The 19,043-nt window shown below is 58.6% G+C and overlaps 2 protein-coding genes across 4 annotated transcripts; one reads left to right on the forward strand and one right to left on the reverse strand.

The window, feature by feature from the left end:
- Positions 1-1,994: 1,994 nt before the first annotated feature.
- Positions 1,995-12,501, forward strand: NR2F6 (nuclear receptor subfamily 2 group F member 6). Its single transcript, XM_032628371.1, has 4 exons — positions 1,995-2,873; positions 6,749-6,843; positions 9,853-10,437; positions 11,776-12,501. The coding sequence occupies exons 1-4, from the start codon at positions 2,587-2,589 to the stop codon at positions 12,048-12,050; spliced, it is 1,242 nt and encodes a 413-aa protein (XP_032484262.1). The 5' UTR covers positions 1,995-2,586; the 3' UTR covers positions 12,051-12,501.
- Positions 12,502-14,584: 2,083 nt separating this feature from the next.
- On the reverse strand, positions 14,585-16,869 carry OCEL1 (occludin/ELL domain containing 1). 3 transcript variants are annotated; one of them, XM_032625063.1, is made up of 6 exons: positions 16,761-16,869; positions 16,218-16,394; positions 15,896-16,095; positions 15,517-15,682; positions 15,228-15,281; positions 14,585-15,005 (listed from the first exon to the last, which is right to left on the reverse strand). In XM_032625063.1, exons 2-6 carry the CDS (start codon positions 16,293-16,295, stop codon positions 14,883-14,885), a joined length of 621 nt encoding a protein of 206 aa, XP_032480954.1. In that variant the 5' UTR covers positions 16,296-16,394; positions 16,761-16,869; the 3' UTR covers positions 14,585-14,882. The 3 variants fall into 3 exon arrangements, with proteins under 3 accessions (XP_032480954.1, XP_032480956.1, XP_032480955.1); XM_032625065.1 differs by having other exon boundaries at positions 14,587-14,772; XM_032625064.1 differs by lacking the exon at positions 15,896-16,095 and having other exon boundaries at positions 14,587-15,005; positions 16,761-16,853.
- Positions 16,870-19,043: the final 2,174 nt, after the last annotated feature.

Raw genomic sequence — 19,043 nt, forward strand, 5'->3', positions numbered from 1 at the left:
GACCTCGCTGTCTCCAACCGGTCCCCAGACCGCCACTTAGGAGCCCCCTTCCTCCAGACTTGTGGCCTTCAAACCCCAGTTCCTTGCCTCCTCCCTTCTCCAGCCCCTCTCTGACTCCTTTCCTTGAGGCTCCTCGCCCTTACAAGTCTCCATCTCTCATCTCTTCTCTGAGACACCCACCTCCATGTCTCCCCCCACCCCATCAAGGATCCTAGAAAGTCCAGAGCAGGTACCTAGGACTCCCGTCCTCACCTCAAAACCCATCCAGCACCCCCATGTTCCCTGGCACCCCCAGAACCAAAGGGTCCTCTCTAACCATCCAGGCCCACCTCCCCTAGAGTGGCTTACAGGGCAGAGAACTCCACTCTAGTCAGACCCATGGAAAGTCCTTGCTCGTGTCTAACTCTAGTCCTTGCTTTCTGTACTTGTTAAAACCTCCCCCACCTCACACCCAGCCACACCCTCCCCAGAAGGCCCAGAGGCCCAGGGCTGGGCATCTATTGCCTGGCTTCTCCAGAACCTTGGTATCGTCTTAAATGCTGCATAATCTCCAAGCATCTCCTGCCCTAGTCACGGAGGGTGCCCCCTCAGATGTCATCTGGAGAGGGTAATGGCTTTTCCCAAGGACGCTTCCTGAGAGACGAGGGTGTAGGAGCTGGTGGGGGCAGAGGGCACTGCTCTCCTGCCTACAGCCTCAGAGGCCCTGCCACGTGCCCTGGTGTCCAGCTCAGCCCAGGACAGGGCAGGAGATAAGGCCGGGTGCCCGGACCTGCAGGACTCCAAGGTGAAAAGTCACTGCAGGAAGGGCTTTTCCAGCCGGTTAAATGTTAACAGGCCCAGAAACAGAGGCCCAGGTTTCTTTGCCCAGGGCGGCTGGGGTGGCATACAAAGAGTGCTTAATATATGCAATATATGCTGGCTGCCCCAGCTCGGGGTCTTGGGTGGGTGTGTGTGTGTGTGTGTGTGTGTGTGTGACGTGGAGGCAGAACGGCAACTGGGAGGCTCTGGGGAGCCTGGAAGAGACATCTGTAGTCCAGCCGGCCCCCGGCCAAGCCCTCTCTGTGAAGCACAGAAAGAAAAGGAAATTAAAGGGGAAAGGGGCAGGACCCGCAGGGGTGGTGGGAATTCCTGTCCCCTCCAGCCTCGCTGGGCGGGTGGGCGCACTGCCCACAGAGGCCTGAAATTCTGGCGAAGGCCACCCCCCACCCCACCCCCGCCCCCGACCTCGCGCCCCCGCCGGCCGCAGACCACAACATCCCTTCCCCCCGGAGATTCCGAGCACCAGGTGTTAGCCCAAGCAGAGAAAGGGTGGGGTGGGGGTCGGACGCGGAGACTTTCTGGAAGAGGAAGCAAACACAATCCATCATGCAACTGTGCAAAGAAATGCCCCAGGGTGTGTGTGTGTGTGTGTGTGTGTGTGTATTGCGCAGGGGCGTGCCCCCCGGGTGCAACCGGCCCCCCATTATTGCTTCTGCCGGGAATGCAGGGGGGTGGTGCCGAGGGGCGCCTCGAGGGCGGCTGAGCTACACAACGTCCAAGGCCGGAGGTGGAGGGGAGGGCCTTAGAGAGACATCTTGGCGAGGCTGCGGAAGGGCAGAGGGCAGCACTGGCCCAGGCTCCCGCCGCGGCCCGGCGGGGGTTAAGGCTGGAGCCGGGCGAGGGCAGGGGTGGGAGTGGAGTGGGAGAGGGAGGGAGAGGGAGGAGGGTCTGGCCGTGCGGCCCCGCGCTCCGCCCTCGCCCCTCCCGCCGGCCTGGGCGCCGGGCGCCGCGCACGGCCACCCATGTCCTTATAAGGGCGGCCGTCGCCGGGGCAACGAGCGCCCGCCCCCAGCCCGCGGCGCGCGCCCCTGCCCCCGCCCCCACCCCCCGCCCGCCCCGCGAATGGAACGTTGTGTGTCAAACCGGCCGCAGCGCGAGGCCGGCGCGCGGGGTCGGCGGCGGCGAGAGCGAGGCTCGGGCCCAGGCACAGGCCCAGGCCGGGCGGGCGCGGCCGCAGCGGGGGCGGCAGCTCGGGAAGCGCCTGCCCGCGGCCCTGCAGGCCCCGAGCGGCCACCGGGGGACCTGGGGGACTCAGGGGGCGCGGTGACCGGCCCCGGCGCGCGCCCGCCGCCCCTCCCCCCCGCCGCGGGCGGCCGAGCAACTTGCGGCCAAACTTTCCCCCCGGCCTCCCGCACTCGGATGGCAGCCCGCTAAGTTGGCCGCAGCCCTCGGCCGAGCGGCGGCCAGGCCAGAGGGCTCCCCCTGCGCGGCCTGGGCCGGGCCATGGCCCGAGCTCCCCCGCCGGGGCCCCAGGGCGGCGGGGCGCGAGTCCCCGGGGCCCCCGGCCAGCACCTCTAGCGCGCCCCCTCGGCCCCGGGCCTGGCCCCGCGCTCGCGTGGGAAAGTTGGCCTGGAACCGGCCCGACCAGTTCCTCCCGGGCGCGCGGACCGGCCGCAGGAAGTTGCTACAAAACTTTTTTGGGGGGTGCAGCCGGGTGCCCCCCGCGCGCCGGGGCCGGATGCGCGCTGGGTAGGGTCCCCCGGGTCGAGAGGGGTGCCCCGAGGGAAGAGCGCGGAGGGGGCGCCCCGGCCCTGCTGCCCTGGGGCTATGGCCATGGTGACCGGCGGCTGGGGCGGCCCCGGTGGCGGCGGCGGCGACACGAACGGCGTGGATAAGGCGGGCGGCTACCCGCGCGCGGCGGAGGAAGACTCGGCCTCACCCCCCGGCGCCGCCAGCGACGCTGAGCAAGGCGACGAGGAGCGGCCGGGGCTGCAGGTGGACTGCGTGGTGTGCGGGGACAAGTCGAGCGGCAAGCACTACGGCGTCTTCACCTGCGAGGGCTGCAAGAGCTTCTTCAAGCGGAGCATCCGCCGCAACCTAAGCTACACCTGCCGGTGAGCCCCCTATCAGCGCACCGCCGCCGGGCACCCGGCCCCGCTGTGGGCCGGGCCTCTGACCTGCTCGGTCACCTTGGGCCTGGCGCTGACCTTCCCTGGGTCTCCACTTCCCGTCTGAGATAGGGGCACAGATCCTTTTCCCCCTCTCCATTACATTCTTGGGATTGTGTATACTGACGGCGCTGTATCGATGCAGGTCCCCCCTTCAGGTGGTCCCTTGCGGCATCCGCCCTAGTTACTTGCTCCCCCTTCCTTCCTTCCTTTTCTCCGGACAGGGGTCAGCTCCGCGCGGGGAGGGGTTGTGGTGCTGTCAGGGGTGGGTCCCTGACCCCAGGGCATCTCTTCTCTTGGGAATCTCGGCGCGTGGGGTACCCCGCGGGAATCAAACGTGGAACTTGGACTGTGGGGCTCACAGTGTCCAGGGGCCATTGTCTGCGGCCGCGCGGATCGATACGGCGCGCCCTTGGGGTCAAATATCACTTCCAAAGTCGCTCTGACCACCGAGGCTGCGGCGGGAGCGAAACTGGGGTGGCACTGGGCAGCCTTCTTCGCGTGGGGTCCCCTGCTGTGGGGTTGGGCCTGCTCACCGGGGGAACCCCCGCCCCCCCCTCACCCCAGCCCTGGCTCACCCCGGGCTTTGGGTCACCGGAAACTCCTGCTCGAGGTCCGGGTGGGTGGTGGGATTTGACCGCATCTTGGCTGCTCGCCCCCCCACCCCACCCCACCCCCAGCCAGGAGTTGGTGCAGAGCTGGGCTCCTGGAAAATCCCTGAAACTTTGGTCCGCTCTGAGACAGGGTGGGCGTGAATGTTTCCAAGAAGAAGCCCTGGACTGTCCTAGGTTGGAGTCCCCACTGACAGGGTGTGGCCATGCTAGCTTCTCTCCTTAGTTCTGGGGCTTTAGGTCTGGGGGGAGAAGCCGCTGGCATTGAGTGTCCAGGCCAGGGCTCCCTTTCCCACCACTCTTTGGTGAGCCTCCTTTTGCTCCACTGACAAGCCCCTACTCTGCATCCTCCAGGAACATGCTTGGGCTCTGTAGAGCCAGTTTGGAGAGTCCCATTTTCCAGATGGGCAAAACCGAGGCCCAGAACGCTCTTGGTGCCTGCCCTGGGTCACCCAGGGAGAGACCCTGTTCCAGTTGGGGCTTAGCAAGGGGAACTGTGGGGTTGGGAAGAGAGGGGCAGCTGAGTCTGGGTCAGGGTGTCCCCAGCGAGAGCTGCTGGTGGAGGGCTTGTTGGCAAGGCCACTGGGCGGAGCCCCGGGCACCTGAAGCAGGAATTTGGCCCCAGGTCCAGCCTGTCTGGGGTGGCTGTGTGTGGGGGGGAGCTGGCTTAACTCTCTCCTCCAGTGCTAACTGGGCCACCAGACTTTGGCCTCATTTTTGCTGCTGGAATAGCTGTCTGCTCTCTGGCCAGGTCTTTAGGGAGGGCAGAGGAGGGGCTCAGGTAGTTTTGGAGTCCCAGAGGCTTCCCTGAGAGTGGGAGCAGGGAGCACCAAGGTCGGGGAGAGGGGCCATGGTTTGGGGCTGGCAGGTTCTTCGGAAGGTCTCTGCCGTCTGACCTGGTGAAGTCACTGCTTCTCTCTGAGCCTCAGGTTGATTCAGCAAAGTCCCCTCAGGGCCTGGCCTGGGTGATTTGATGCCGGCCCCCTAGAAAAGACCCTGGCTCCAAGCCCAGCCCTCTCCCAGTTTGGGGGAGACACAGGTGTCCCCAGCCTGTGCGGTGTGGGTTGGGCCAGAGGGAGGGATGGTCTGGGGTCCCAGGAGGGAACAAGGGGCTCTGCCTAAGGGTCAGAGAGGAAGGCCACCGGAGGTGGGCCTTGAAACATGAGGGGTTTAGCAGATAGAAGCAAAGGGCGCTGCTGCAGAGAGTGTAGCTACAGCGAACACTCAGTGGCAGGTTTGGGGGAGCAGTGATGTAAGATGAGACCACCCAGGCATAGGAGAAGTTAGAGGTGAGTGGGTCTGAAATGCTGGACTGAGGTCAGTGGGGAGCCATGAAGGGTGTGTGAGCAAGAGAGGGCTATGATCCAATTGGACTGGAAGCCAGAGCCCAGGGAGGAGGCTGAATTGGACTGTGGGGTTCGGCGAAGCATGTGCTCTTTAGGTGGGATAACAGGTAGAACTTACTGTTTCCTCATCTGGAGGGACAGAAGCTCTGTCCTGACTCTGCAGCTGGGGAAGTTGAGGCAGAAGGCTCAGGGCCTCCCCTGAGGTCTGAGGGCCCTGAGCCAGGCTCCTGCCTGCCTGCCTGCCTGCCCCAGGCCTGGCTGTTTCCACGCGGCTGCCCAGGACCCTCCCACTGCATGCCTGCTGGGCTTTGTTCTGGTTCTGCCTGAGCTCCCTTTGCCCTAGTAAGGCCTCTTCCTGGGGGCTCAGGCTGGTGGGACACAGAGGCCTGGGCTCAGAGGCTGGCGTTGCAGGACACAGAGGCCTTGCAGAGCCTCAGCTCTCCTAAATCTGCCATTGGGACTCGCAGCTGGGGCTTGGGTCTTGACGCCCTCCCCCCACGCCCCCAATTTCTCCAGAATGAGTGCATCCCATATAGAATTGGCCTCTGGCCTCCCATTTTCAGATGAGGAAACCAAGGCTCAGTGGAGAAGTCACAGCCCAAAGATCAGGGCTGGGTGTCTGCAGTTGGGATGTGTTTTGATTTTTAACTTCATTAAGTGTTTGTTTTACTTTGTGACTGTCTCTAGGTACCCTCTTGGTGCCCAGCTGGGACTCCAGGGTGTCTGCCCCAAGCCTGGGCCTCAAAAGGCCCTGAGCCCAGGGTGGAGAGAGATAGGGAGGGAGCACAGGGGCAGGGGCCAGGGGGAAAAGGTGCTGGGGACATTTGAAGAACAAAGGCCTGAACCTTCCTGCTAGGGACTGACCCTGGATGGGAACTCATTGCCTCACAGGGTGGGGCCACCTGTCCCATCCCTGAAAGAGGCAACAACAATCCCTGAGGGCCACCCAGAGGAAGCTTCTTGGACTCAGTTAGGAATTGGACATTCTTTCCAGAGAAGGGGTTTGGGATCTTAAAGGGGTACAGGAGTTCATTTGTTCATTCACTCATTCGTTCGTTCGTTCATCGTTTGTTTGTGGTGGCCTTGTGTAGGGCAGTAATGCTGGGGCTCCACAGTCCTGTGACCCCCTAGAGGACTGGCCTGGCTCCTAGTCTCTTAGTCAACTCACAAAGCCTTGCTCCCTGACCATGTTCCTTCTCTGCTCTCATATTGCCCTCGGGACAAAGAACCTGACCCTTGGCCTGACAGTGACCAAGTAAAGTGAAACTGTTTAGGCCTTCATATTTTGGCATTTCCAACCTTTTGCCCTTGTTGCCCACTCTGCCTGGAACTGCCTCTGTTTCCCTGGGGAACTTCTGATCATCCTTCAAAACCCAGTTCCAGGGCTTCCCTGGTGGCGCAGTGGTTGAGAGTCCGCCTGCCGATGCAGGCGACACGGGTTCATGCCCCGGTCCGGGAAGATCCCACATGCCGTGGAGCGGCTGGGCCCGTGAGCCACGGCCGCTGAGCCTGCGCGTCCGGAGCCTGTGCTCCGCGACGGGAGAGGGCACAACAGTGAGAGGCCCACGTATTGCAAAAAACAAAAAAAAAAACAACAAAAAACCAAAAACCCAGTTCCAACATATCCACTCTGGTGTGCTCATGTGTTTTGCCAGAGACTGCTCTTCATCTGTGGCACTCACCCGATGCCCTTTCCTCTTTGCAGGCCTAGCCTCTGTGCCACTTTGGGGCCACTTGCCCAGCCGAGGTTGGTGGGGGGCTGGTGGTTCTCAGGGGCAGCCTTCAAAGGCGTCTCACAAGGTGGCTGCAGGGGCAGGGTGTGGGTGTCATGGTAACCCCCATGGTGACCTCTGCATGCCCACAGGTCCAACCGTGACTGCCAGATTGACCAGCATCACCGGAACCAGTGCCAGTACTGCCGCCTCAAGAAGTGTTTCCGGGTGGGCATGAGGAAGGAGGGTGAGTACCTGCTGGGGTGGTGCAGGCAGGGGATGAACAAACGGCCTGCCCTTTGCTCCTTCTTTTGGGGTCTGGGAGCTATGGAGGGCGGGGTCTGGTGCCTGCTAACCTCGTTACCACCAATGATCCTGAGATCCCGTGGGCCTGGGTTTGGCCCTGGGCTGGAGGAATCCAATTATCCGTGGCTGTCTGGTGGCTGCTGCAGAACTGGGATGCAAGGGACTCCCTGACTCCGGCCCATTTTAGAATTGTTCTTCCCCCACCCTCCCCAGTTCCTCCCCAGGCCCCGCCCCGGCCTCAGAGGCAGGTTCCCTGCCCTGATACCCTGGTGACCCCCCTGCCCTCTAGCCAGGCTACCGCTTTCTGAACAAGGATGTATTTTTTTATTTGATTTGCTTTCCCTCCACCCTCCACTCTCCACCCTCCACCCCCTGCCTTGTGTTTGCCCAAGGCAGGAACTCACCTGACTAAGGCAAAGGGCAGCTTACCTTTCCGCCTGACCGGGGCACTGGGAGCCAGAGGGAGGCCCAGCCTCTTGTCCTTGCCCTGGGGACTTGGGTGGATACATGTGGGGCAGCTGGGTCTAGAACGCCACCAAGCACTCTTAGAATTCAAGTGGAACTCAGAGACTTGTACATGGATGTCTGGGCTTGGGAGCAGAATCTGGCCCATTTCAGTGATGGCCCCTGTGCTGGGCTTCATGTCTCTGCCTGGACTCTCATGAGTCGGGCCAGCAGTTCTTCCCTGCATCTAACCTGAGTCTCTCCTGCTCTAAAGATGGTTTCTCCTCTGCTGGGCCTCTGTGGGAGAAGCTGGGACAGCTGCTCAGACTCTTTCTCTTAAGACCGTCTCGTCACTCCCTTTGGTCATTTTAAGTGTGGGGGTGACTGTCTCCCCCCCCCCCCCCCCCCCCCCCCCCGCCAACCTGGATTTTACCTCCACTTGTTGATCTGACCTAAACTCCTGATATACATCTTATCAGGGCTTCAGATCTGCAAAGTCTTGGGGTGGAAATAATAATCTCAGGTCATGCCCCAAGCACAGCCCTATCTCAGGGCCTTTGCACAGGTTGTTCCCTCTGCCTGGAACGCTTGCCCAGTCACCTGCATGGCTTCCTCCCTTGCCTCCTTTAAGATTTGCTCAAACAACACCTCCTCAGAGAAGCCCTCCTGATTACCCTTCGCCACCCCCTCTTTATTTCAGGCCATCTATCTTGCTTTATAATTTACTTGCTCCTATATCAGGATGTTCTCCTCAAGGTCAGAGACTTTTGTCTGTCTTGGTTTTTGACATATCCCCAGTGCCTAGACCAGCCTCGAAACCCATAAGGTGCTTAATAAATGTTTCTTGGCTTGAGTTACTATCCATTTAGCTCTTACTAAGTGCCAAATGCTATTCTAGATACATTCTCATGTAAATTCAGTGATTGGTCTCATCATCATCACCATTTTTATTATCAACTGCATTTTTTATAAATGGGAAGATAGCACAGAGAGCAATAGAACTGTGGTTGGGATTTGAACCCACAGTCGTGGCTGAATGAGGAGGAAGAGCTGCGGAAAGGGGTTCTCAGGAAGCAGGAACAGCAGGTGCAAAAGGCCCTAAGGTGGAAACGTGGCTGGATGGTGGAAGAATGGTGGGGGTGGGGTTTAGAACCAAGTGGGCCCGTGATTGACTGGGATTCACTCTCTCGGGCCTCATCTGGCTACACCCATTTGACAGATGATTCTGAGACTTCAAAGTCACATGGAGCAAGGCTTGAATCCAAGCCCCTGTTTCCCTGATCAGCTCTGCTAGCCCCTGGCTCCCACTTGCATCCCCCTCCCCATCTGCTTCATGGTGGGTTGACCAGAAGTTCATGGAGGTGGTGAGACAGGGCATTCCACCTCATTAAAACTCATTAATTAGTCTCTGCCTGGCACCCAGCCCAGTCAGCCCCTCCGCCCCTCCCTCTGTGGCACAGGCCAGGCTGGCATGCAGCCACCTCTCCCCTCTTTGCACCTCAGCTTCCCTCTTCTCACCAACCTGATCACTGGGGGCACTGGCCAAGGCCAGCAATTGGTCCTCCCCGCTCATAGGCAAGGTTACTGATGGAATCACATGTTTACTGAGCACTTGCTACTGGCCAGGACTCCACTCTTAGCACTGAGGTCACTGCAGAGACCCAGAGAGATGAGACCTGCTCTAGGGGGCCATGACCTGGAGGGTGGGGCTGGGAGGTAGGGAAATATCCCACCTCCATAGGAGAGATCAGTGCTCAGCCCATACTGGTCACTTGTTTTAGGGGTAGGCTGGCCATGTGCCCCAAGCCCTAGGAAGGAAGGTGATCGCTCCCTGGACCCATTCTCAGGTCTTGGACCCCTATGATTGACAGATGAGGACATGATTGACAGGTTTAGTCTCCCTGGCTGTGGAGGAGAGCTCACACAGTCCAGTAGGAGGGGGCCAGGTGCGAATTAAATTAGCCCTCACCCAGTGGTCCCATTCCCACCTGGGAAGGTTCCCCCTGTCCCAGGGTCATGGCCCTTCTCTGAAGGAAGTAGGAGTTGGATGGTGGCTGGACATGGACTCAGGCTGAGGGCACAGGGCAGAGCAGGGTGGGGCATGCAAGACCTTGGCCTCTGTCATCCCAACAAGCTTTGTGCCCATGAGGTGGGGATTGGGGGTCCAGGGAAGGGCTGAGCTGGGGGGCTTGGAGGGGAGGGGGCTGAGTGACCCTTTGATAACTTTATCTCCTCCCCTTATTCCTCCCTACTTGGCCCCCGCCCACTCTCTCCGGGTACCCACCTTCCCCCTCCTTCCTTCCCTCCCCACTCCCTTTTCCTCACACCCCACTCACCCCTCTCTGGTTTCCCGTGTTCCTCAATCCCCTTCCTATCCCATTTTCGTCACTCCCTCTCTCGCATCTCCTGATTCCACCCCTCCCTTCTCCCCTCCTCCCTCATTTCCTGCGGGGCTGGCTGTCTCCCCTCCTCCCCAACCCCCCCATCTCCATCTCCCCCCTCGCAGCGGTGCAGCGCGGCCGCATTCCGCACTCGCTGCCTGGCGCCGTGGCAGCCTCGTCGGGCAGCCCCCCGGGCTCTGCGCTGGCGGCGGCCGGCGGAGACCTCTTCCCGGGGCAGCCGGTGTCGGAGCTGATCGCGCAGCTGCTGCGCGCCGAGCCCTACCCTGCGGCGGCTGGGCGCTTCGGCGCGGGCGCAGCGGGCGCGTTCGGCGCAGGGGGCGGCGCAGCGGGCGCGGTGCTGGGCATCGACAACGTGTGCGAGCTGGCTGCGCGGCTGCTCTTCAGCACCGTGGAGTGGGCGCGCCACGCGCCCTTCTTCCCTGAGCTGCCGGTGGCTGACCAGGTGGCGCTCCTGCGCCTCAGCTGGAGCGAGCTCTTCGTGCTGAACGCGGCGCAGGCGGCGCTACCCCTGCACACGGCGCCGCTGCTGGCCGCCGCCGGCCTGCACGCCGCACCCATGGCCGCCGAGCGCGCCGTGGCCTTCATGGACCAGGTGCGCGCCTTCCAGGAGCAGGTGGACAAGCTGGGCCGCCTGCAGGTCGACTCGGCGGAGTACGGCTGCCTCAAGGCCATCGCGCTCTTCACGCCTGGTGAGATGACCTGAAATGGGGGGCTCTGAGGCCGTGGGAGGGGTGGGAGGGAGGGGTGCGACCTAGATCCTGACCCTGGCCCCGGCCGCCTTAGCCCTCCACTCCCTGATCCACAGCTAGCCAGACTTGTGTCCCTGAAAGCGCCTTGAGCGTTGATGGGGGACAGTGGAGGAGGTGATGCGGGCGGTGTGACACCCTGATGGCCCCACCCCCGATCCCAGGTCTCCCTAAGAACTTCGATCCCTGTCCGGACCCGTGACTCACGGCCCCGTGACTCACAGCCCCACAGCCTCTCTCCCTGATTCCCAGGCTCCCTGAGACCCCCCAATCCTTCACCCCCTCATCATCATCGTGCTCAGTGGGCACTGACAACAGAATGACAAGTGGGGGGGCGCGGGAGGAGAGGTCCCCCCACCTGGTTCTGGCCCTCATTCCCTGATCTCTGTTGTCCTCCCCAAACCCTCTGACCCTCATCTGCCAAATCAGGGTTCTCTTCTTGTTACCACTTATGGAGAGCTGCCAGGCAGGGGTGCCTTGACACCTGGTTCTGGGTTCCCCTGGGCTCTCCACTCCCAGATTCCTGGGCCCCTAGACCTCTGACCCAGGGCTCCCAACCTGCCCCCTGACCCGCCTCCAGGGGCCACCCCTCGCTGAGCTGGAGAGGGTAGGGGGTGTGGCTTGGAGCCCCTCCCACCGAGGGGCGGGACTCCGAGCGGAGCCGTGTGCTTCCTTACGTGTCTTTGGTAACCGTCCAGCAGCCAAAGCCCTGCTTTATTCCAGGGAGTGGCGCAGCTGGCTCTGCACTCTGGAAGGAGGCCCCACTAGGTGTCTCCTTGGGGCCAGGGATGCGGGAACCAGACACAGGCTACTCCGGGAGGTGGCTTTCATCCAATAAATATGGCTTTGCCCCTCCTTATTTCCCCAGGAGACTTTCTCTGCCCCCATTCACGGGGCTGTCATCTTCACTCACATCGCAGGCCCCCCTGGGGTGTCTGAATACCCCCTCTAGGCTTTGCTTTCCTCCCCAAGTCCCCTCCCCAGCCTCTTCTTCCCCTTGAGCTTGGTTAGAACTTGTCTCCCTGCTAAATGCTTTAGTCAGGGCCCCTCCACCCTTGAGACATCACTGCCTGCACCCCTGTGTCATCGTCCTTGGATGAAGCCACCTTAATATTTCTCGAGGACCAACACTGCCATTTGTGCCCTAGGCCCCCATCTCCCACCTCCTGAGTGCCCTCGTTCTGTATCAACAGCCCTGAGTGGTGCCCCCGCTCCCCCGTCAGCCCTGGGGTCCTGTGTCTTCCCGCCACCTCCTCTTCTGACCTTTCCCTTGTCTCCCAGATGCCTGTGGCCTCTCGGACCCAGCGCACGTGGAGAGCCTGCAGGAGAAGGCCCAGGTGGCCCTCACCGAGTACGTGCGGGCCCAGTACCCTTCGCAGCCCCAGCGCTTTGGGCGTCTGCTGCTGCGGCTGCCTGCCCTGCGTGCCGTCCCCGCCTCCCTCATCTCCCAGCTGTTCTTCATGCGCCTGGTGGGCAAGACACCCATCGAGACGCTGATCCGAGACATGCTGCTGTCGGGAAGTACCTTCAACTGGCCCTACGGCTCGGGCCAGTGACTGGACAGGGCCGGGTCTGCAGACCTCCAGGGACACATATGCTCAAGCCTCCAGGGGGGGCCCCCAGGCAGAGGACCCCGGCTTCCCTCCTCAGACTCCTGTTTTTTAAAGACTGTGAAATGTTTGTGTTTTTTGTTTTCTAAGTGATCATGAAACCAAAAAAGACTGTCTAGGCTCCAGCCAAGTCTTCCCCAGAAGCCCTGGTCAAGATGAGGGGCGAGACTGAGGGTCCAATCCCAGGACAGCTGTGTCCCTTGGTGCCCCAAGCATGAACTCATGGTGCAGTGGCTTCTCTGGTGTGATGGACAAAGTCCTGGCATCTGGACTGGAGGGGCAGCTGCACCCGGGCAGGGGTAGCGTGTACCAGGCGGATCCTCTGGACACGTAATCCACGTTGGACACTACATGATGGATGAATCAAGGCCAATAATAAAGAAGTTGCCTACCTGCACAGCCTCTGTCATCTTTGTGAGGGGAGGGTGGCACGGAGGGCGCCCTACCATGGCTACCCACTCCCAGCCATCTGGAACACCCACAACCTAACAACAGCCCTACTTTCTGTTTCTGTTGGACAGTTTTGTGGGGGGTCTGCAGCTGGGGGCAGGAAGGGGGGCCCGAGGTCAGCCAGTGAGTCTGTAAGAGTTGAGCTTAGCAGATGGCTCAGGTTTGAATTCAGATTCTGGCTTAGGAGGGTGAGCCTCATAGATTAACATAAGCCTTAGACCAAACGCTTGTTTCTTTTCTTTTCTTGGCCGTGCCACACGGCTTGCGGGATCTTAGTTCCCTGACCAGGTATTGAACCCCGGACCCACGGCAGTGAACGTGCCGAGTTCTAACCACTGGACTGCCAGGGAATTCCCTTTATTATTTTCTTTGGTCGGCCCTTAATCATCTGGGCCCCAGTATCCTCGGGAGAAACATCTGGGGCTAGTTTTGTCACATGATCTCAGCCCAGACAGAACCCTCCATTTCCCTGGCCACAGCGACTGCTTTAGGGAGGGCACGTGGCCCAGAGCTGGCCAATGAGATTCAATGGCAGGGTTGGGAATTCGGAGGATATCATTAAAGCAAAGCAGAGCCGAAAGAGAAAGACCAATTTCCCTGCATCAAGCCATACCTGAAACCCTCGGGTGTTTAAGTTCCATGAGCCCAGACTTCCCCTTTTGTGCCTGAGCCAGTTTGAATTTGGTTTCTTCTCACATGTAACTAAAAAAACCTCCCGTTTTGAAAATTGGCACTTGGAAGGTGAGGACCTCTAAGGACAGACTTTGAAATGTGGACTTGAGTTGATGTGCAGTGATGCAGCACCAGGGAGCTTGCCACCCTGTCCTCGGAAGTTTGTGGCTCAGCTCTGTGGTGGGAAAGGCACCTATGGAATGTATTGCCAGGACTGTGGCTCTAGGGGATGGCTAGGAAGGGCCCAGATCGTGGTGGTGGGGGGCACCTGTTGATCCTGACAGGTCTTGTCAGGCAAAGACAAGCCCTTTATCAAGCCCTTTATCAAAGATGCCCCTTTGAAAACAGCAAAGAGCTCAGGTCTCACCCTGCAGGCTAGGCCAGTGCTCAGCCCTAAGGCAGTCCCAGTCCCCCAAAATGCTCTCCACTGGCACCCCAGGCTCCCCCATGTCTGTCTCGGAGGAGGTCTGGGAAGATGGAGAGGAAAGAACGAGGGTCTCTTGGGTATGCTCTGTTCCTGGAAGGGGACTGAGGTGGGAATGGGATGGAGAGGCTACTGGGCTCTCCCATTGGTGGCTGGGCTGGTTTCTAATCGGTAGGTGTTTTCTGAGCTGTACTGTGCATAAGTGAATGTCTGTCCATTCCAGTTGGCCTGGACAGCAATGCCCCATTTCTCAGATTCACAGAACATCTGTGGACTGACCAAGACCACGGTATCTGTCCTGCTTCCAGTCGGCCAGAGACTTGGATGCCTGTCCAGGCCTGTCTGCTGAACTCCTACTTCTCCTACAAAACCCTACCCATATATGGCCTCTTCGGCAGGAAGACATCTTGAGCCTCCCTGGTTGTTAGGACTCTGCTGTCCGGGTCCAGCCCTCTGTCATTGCTCTGTCACACCAGGCTCTCTTCCCTGAGGACATGGGTTTCTTGAGGATCAGTCCTGGGACTGAGGCCTCTCTGTGACCCAGTGGCTGGCACTGCCTTCCCTGCCCACAGTCTTCCTGACTGTCCCTTTTCCCTGTGACTCCCCTGGGAGGCCAAGACTCAAAGTAGCTGCTGGGCCACCATCACAGGGCCCCACACAGAGCCTGGTGCTACCTGTGTCCCATCCACTCTACCCAGGGCCTGGCATGCAGTGGACATCAGGGGACCCTCCTGGCCAAGGAGATGATGCTAGATGTCAGCCCCTCTGCTTCCCACTTGAAGGCTCTTAGAGGAGAGGGAGCGCCCCCAGACAGACTAGGGTTCACAGCTCACTCAGAGACCCTGGACAAGTCCCTTTCTCAGAACCTTAATTTTTTCCCTCGAAAATGGAAGAACAATTTTTTGGTGACAACGAGTGAAATCAGGAGTTTCAAGCAGCTGTACACAGTCGGTATTTAATAAGTGTTTATTCCACTGGGATGAAGAGCAGGACCTCTTCCAGGGGATGGGCTGAGATCTGGGATCTCCATGGGGGTCCTGGAGGAGGTCCTGAGAAGCCTTCCTGGAGGAGGGACCATCAGATCTCAGCCTCAAGGGCGAAGGCATCTGAAATCAGGGACGGCTACCCCAGGCAGGGCAATAGCAAGAGCTAAGGCCAGGAGGTAGGAAGAGAAGCAAGGGCAGGGTGGCACCCCGACTCCAGTGTTTCCCTCTGCCTGTTTGCCAGGACACTCAGAAGTACACAGAGCCCTCGCTGTCTCCCTGGTCATCGAATTTCTGGATCTGAGTCTTGAGGTGCCTTAGTTTGCCCTTCAGGTAGTGGCAGCGAGCCTGCTTGTCCAGGAAGCTGGGGTCCTGAGCAGGGCAAGATCCAGGTAAGTCCTTGTGGCAGTCTGGCCTATGGCTCTCAAGCTGCTTGACCTTTTGCATTTTCCTCTCTGAGCCTCAGTTTTCTTTCCTTGAAACTGGGCAGGCACAAGTGTCCCAGCCTCCTGGGAGTGTGTGTGTGTGTGTGTGTGTGTGTATGTGTAGGGGGGTGCAAAGGACAGGCTGTATGATTCAAGAGGCATGACTCACCAACTGCTTCTTCTCAAATTCCCTCCAGACACGGGCAGCAACATGGGCCTCCTTCTGCCAAAGGAGAAGGAAGGGGGTGCTCAGGGAGCACAGGACCCAAGGAGGGATGGGGAAACTGAGGCCCAGACAGACAAAGTGGACCTTGTCAAGGGCTGATCTTGGCCTATGTGCTGTGGTGCCTGCCCAGCCTGGAGGAGGAAGAGGCCCAGAGATCTGAACCCAGTGGGTTTCCGGAGGCCTGGGCTACCTGGAAGGGTTGTAGGATGGGGGTTTCCACCTGGGTGCTAACCTGGCTTCGGGGTGGGGGCAGTGAGTTCAGCAGGGCCTCCAGCTGCTGGAGCTTTGCCTGTGCAGAGCCCACCTCCTGCTGAAGCTCCAAGAACTCTGGGTACTGGTCCTGGAACACTGCAGCATAGCGGCTCCGATCCTTCTCGTTGCTCACTGGTGGATACTTACTACCAGGTTGACAGGGGGTCAGAGTATGAGTGTAAAGAATTCCTCCCTTTTCCCCAATCAGTGTAATTTTTCTTTGTCCATGTTGGGTTCCTAGCCCCAAATGCCCTTTTTCTCTGTTTACTATTTGGTAAACTCTTATTCACTTGTCAAAGCCCCAGCCTCAGTGCTCCTTCCATGTTCCCTGAAGTCAGGAACCACAGGGGGGCACTCACAGCTCATAGTCAGGCACGGGGTGGGGCCTAGGCACATGTTCCCCGGGGACGGCTCTAACAGGCTTCTTGGAGCCCAGGAGGGTCCGGGAGGGCAGCTCATCCTCAAATACAATCTTCTTGGGCCTTGTCCCGTGTGCTCCGGGCTGAGGCTGGCACAGAGGGCGGGGCGCGCTGGGTTCGAGGCCTCCAGGCACCAGTCGCTGCAGAGGCCGCAGGAATCACGGTTTGGAGTTAACGAGGGTCAGCCGGGATCCATTATACAGGGGGGAATGTATCCTTTGCCTAGGCTCAGCCTGGGGACATTCCTCCCGTTCAGACTCACCGGGGGACCAGGGCCAGGAGGGCGGGTTTGCAAGTTCCCCCGGGAGCCGCGGGTCTGCGGGGCCTCCCGGGTGGGCATCGGCTTCGGGGTGGTGCCGCTCGGGCGTCCCCGCACCGGTGGGCGGGCCCTGCGGGGGGAGTCGTGGCCCGCGCGTGGCGGGGGTGGTCGGCGGGCGGACTGTGGACACAGGAGGAGGATGCGATTGGAGGAGGGTAAGGTGGGAGGACTCACGGGGAAGCTGCTCACGGAGCGGCCAATTCTCCACCAACTGCGCGTTCTCCAGCTCCGCCCTTATTTGCATAGACGCACGCCATTGGCCTTCAGAGATCCCCCCCCCCCAGACCCCGCCCCCAGTGCGTAACCCGAAAGAGCGCTATGAACCGTTACGTCACCACGCAGCCCAGGATTGGCTCGCGTTAACCCCTGCGCGGCCGCAACCTAGGCCGCAGGCGTATGTGGAGCCCGTGGACACCGCCCCCGAGAAGACCCCCGGCATCTCCGGCCCTGCAGCAGGCCGCAAGAACCACTCCCTCCCGGGGTCACCTGTCCCAGCGTATGGGGCTCCGAGTCTGGGTCCGCTCCCGAAGAGAGGCGCTCGAGTCCGTGTAGTGCATTAACTAAAGGCTGGACTCAACTGGCTGGGTCGCTCCGCAGGTCGGGGGCGGGGCCTGGCGGTATAGGGCGGGGCTGGCGGCAAGGGGGCGGGGTTTGGCAAACCTGAAAGTGGAACCGCACCCTTGCCCAGAGTCCAACAGAGACCACCGCTACCTGTGTTTGGGGCTGGTGACCCACCCTTTCCGACCCTCAGTCTGAAAAACTGGTGGTTTTGGAGAACTTGTATTTATCTATTTACTCTTTGGTTATATGTATTTTTTCCAGCGGTTATATTTTAAAAATATTTCTTTAAATAATTATTGGAGGCATGTTTAGAAAATTCAGATAGAAAACAGGCGTAGGGCAAAGTGAATTTCTCACCCACCCTTGTCTCCAGAGGCAGCAGTTAATTGTGTCTCCTTCCAGAGAGATTCTAATTCAATGACACATTTTCCTCACTACAGACAATACTGTAGAAAAAAAATTCAAGTGCACATTTCTTTGGCCGATTGTGGAGGATTATGTGGAACTCCTAGAAGTGGAATTGCCCAGAATTGCCCTGGCAAAAGGGACCTGTGTATTTTAATTTGGAAAAATACTGTCAAGTTTTTCCTCAGTGAGGTTGTGCCATTGATGCTCTAATCTGCTGGTTTTCCCACAACCTTTGCAAACTCATTGGTATCACAGTTTCCTGTAAGTGTACTTTCAAAGTTTTAAATCTTGCCTAATCTAATATGGTGTGTGAAAAAATTCAGAAACCATTTGTATTTCTTTTCCTATTTCCTGCAAGTCTTTTTTTTTCTTTCTTTTTGATTTTTAGGAGCTTTCTGTATATCAAGGATGTTAATTTAACCAGATAGTGTATCTTTTACTATTATAAATGGTATCTTCCAATATATTTTGCAGCTATTTTTTTTGCATATAGTAGACTAATTTAAATATTCATTAAGTCCCTTGCTAGTTTACTAAATTCTCTTATTGAAATAGCTTTTTGTTAGTTTGCTTGGATATTTTATATAGACAGTTGCATTATCTACAAATAATTTTACCTCTTTTCTCATTTTAAAATTTCATTTTTCTTGTCTAGTTTCATCGACTAGCATCTCCAGACAATATTAAATCAAGGGAGGGGGTGGGTGGACCGTGGGCACCCCCCCATCCCCACCTCACTTTCTTCACTTTGATGGCAAAACTTCGAATATTTGCCCGTTAAACTCAACACTGCCTTTGGCTTGAGGTTTTTCAGTTCAGTGAGGAAAACATCCATCTATTCCTTATTTTTAATTAAGAGACTTTGAGTAATGGATGCTGTGAACAGTACAAAGTACCATTTCACCCTATGATTTTTGTTTCCTGGTGCATTAATGTGGCCACTAATGCTTCCTAATAATGAACCATCCCTGAGTCACAAGCATGAGCCTCCTTCTTATGATCTATTTTTCAAAAGTTGCCACTAGAGCTTTCAGAAAAGCTTTAAAAACTGCCACTAGAGTTTTTAAAAGCTCTTCCTGGTGGTTTTGGGGGTGGGGTGGGGGTGGGGTCCACATGGGCAACTCCCTGCATGTCATGCTCCCATGGTTTGGGACAGACACCTCCTGTCCACTCTTCCTTCCCAAGCTCCCTCAGTCACCCCCCTGACAGACTTTGCCCATGACATCTGGAGTGGGGGTAAGCAGAGCGGAGGACCCACAGTTCCCCTGGACTCGTGCTCAATAATCCCTTCCAGGGTCCCAACTCCAATGCCCACCCAGTTCTTGTCTGAAGTGATCAGACTATGACCTGGGCAGGGCAGGGTCTCCACTGATTCTCATGTGTTTGCTGAATGACTGTGTGAAGCATCTGCAATGCCCTAAGATCTTAGGCTGTGGCAGTGGGTGGGCTAAGCCTTGTCTCTGAATTATCACTTTCAATCCCAAGGAAGGCCCAGCACTGACACCCCTCCTCCAAGCTGGCCTCCACGCATGGCCCCACTCCTCCCCCACCCTCCAGACCTTGCTCTGACCCCACAGGTATGTGTTTGACTCTGGCTCTATCAGATTGGGAGCTCGTGGGGCCTCTAGGGGCCCTGCCTTGTCCAGTGTGAGGTAGGTACCAGGGGGGAACGGGAGGTAGGTTTGCTGAGTCACTATCCTCCTCCCCCGCCACCCCCCCCCCCCCCCCCGCAGCCTGACATCCTTCCTCCCCTGTTCATGTGCTCTCTGTGGCTCTCAGGGGCACCAAGGGCCTTCCCAT

Source organism: Phocoena sinus, chromosome 3 (assembly GCF_008692025.1).
Source record: "Phocoena sinus isolate mPhoSin1 chromosome 3, mPhoSin1.pri, whole genome shotgun sequence".
Taxonomy (NCBI): domain Eukaryota; kingdom Metazoa; phylum Chordata; class Mammalia; order Artiodactyla; family Phocoenidae; genus Phocoena; species Phocoena sinus.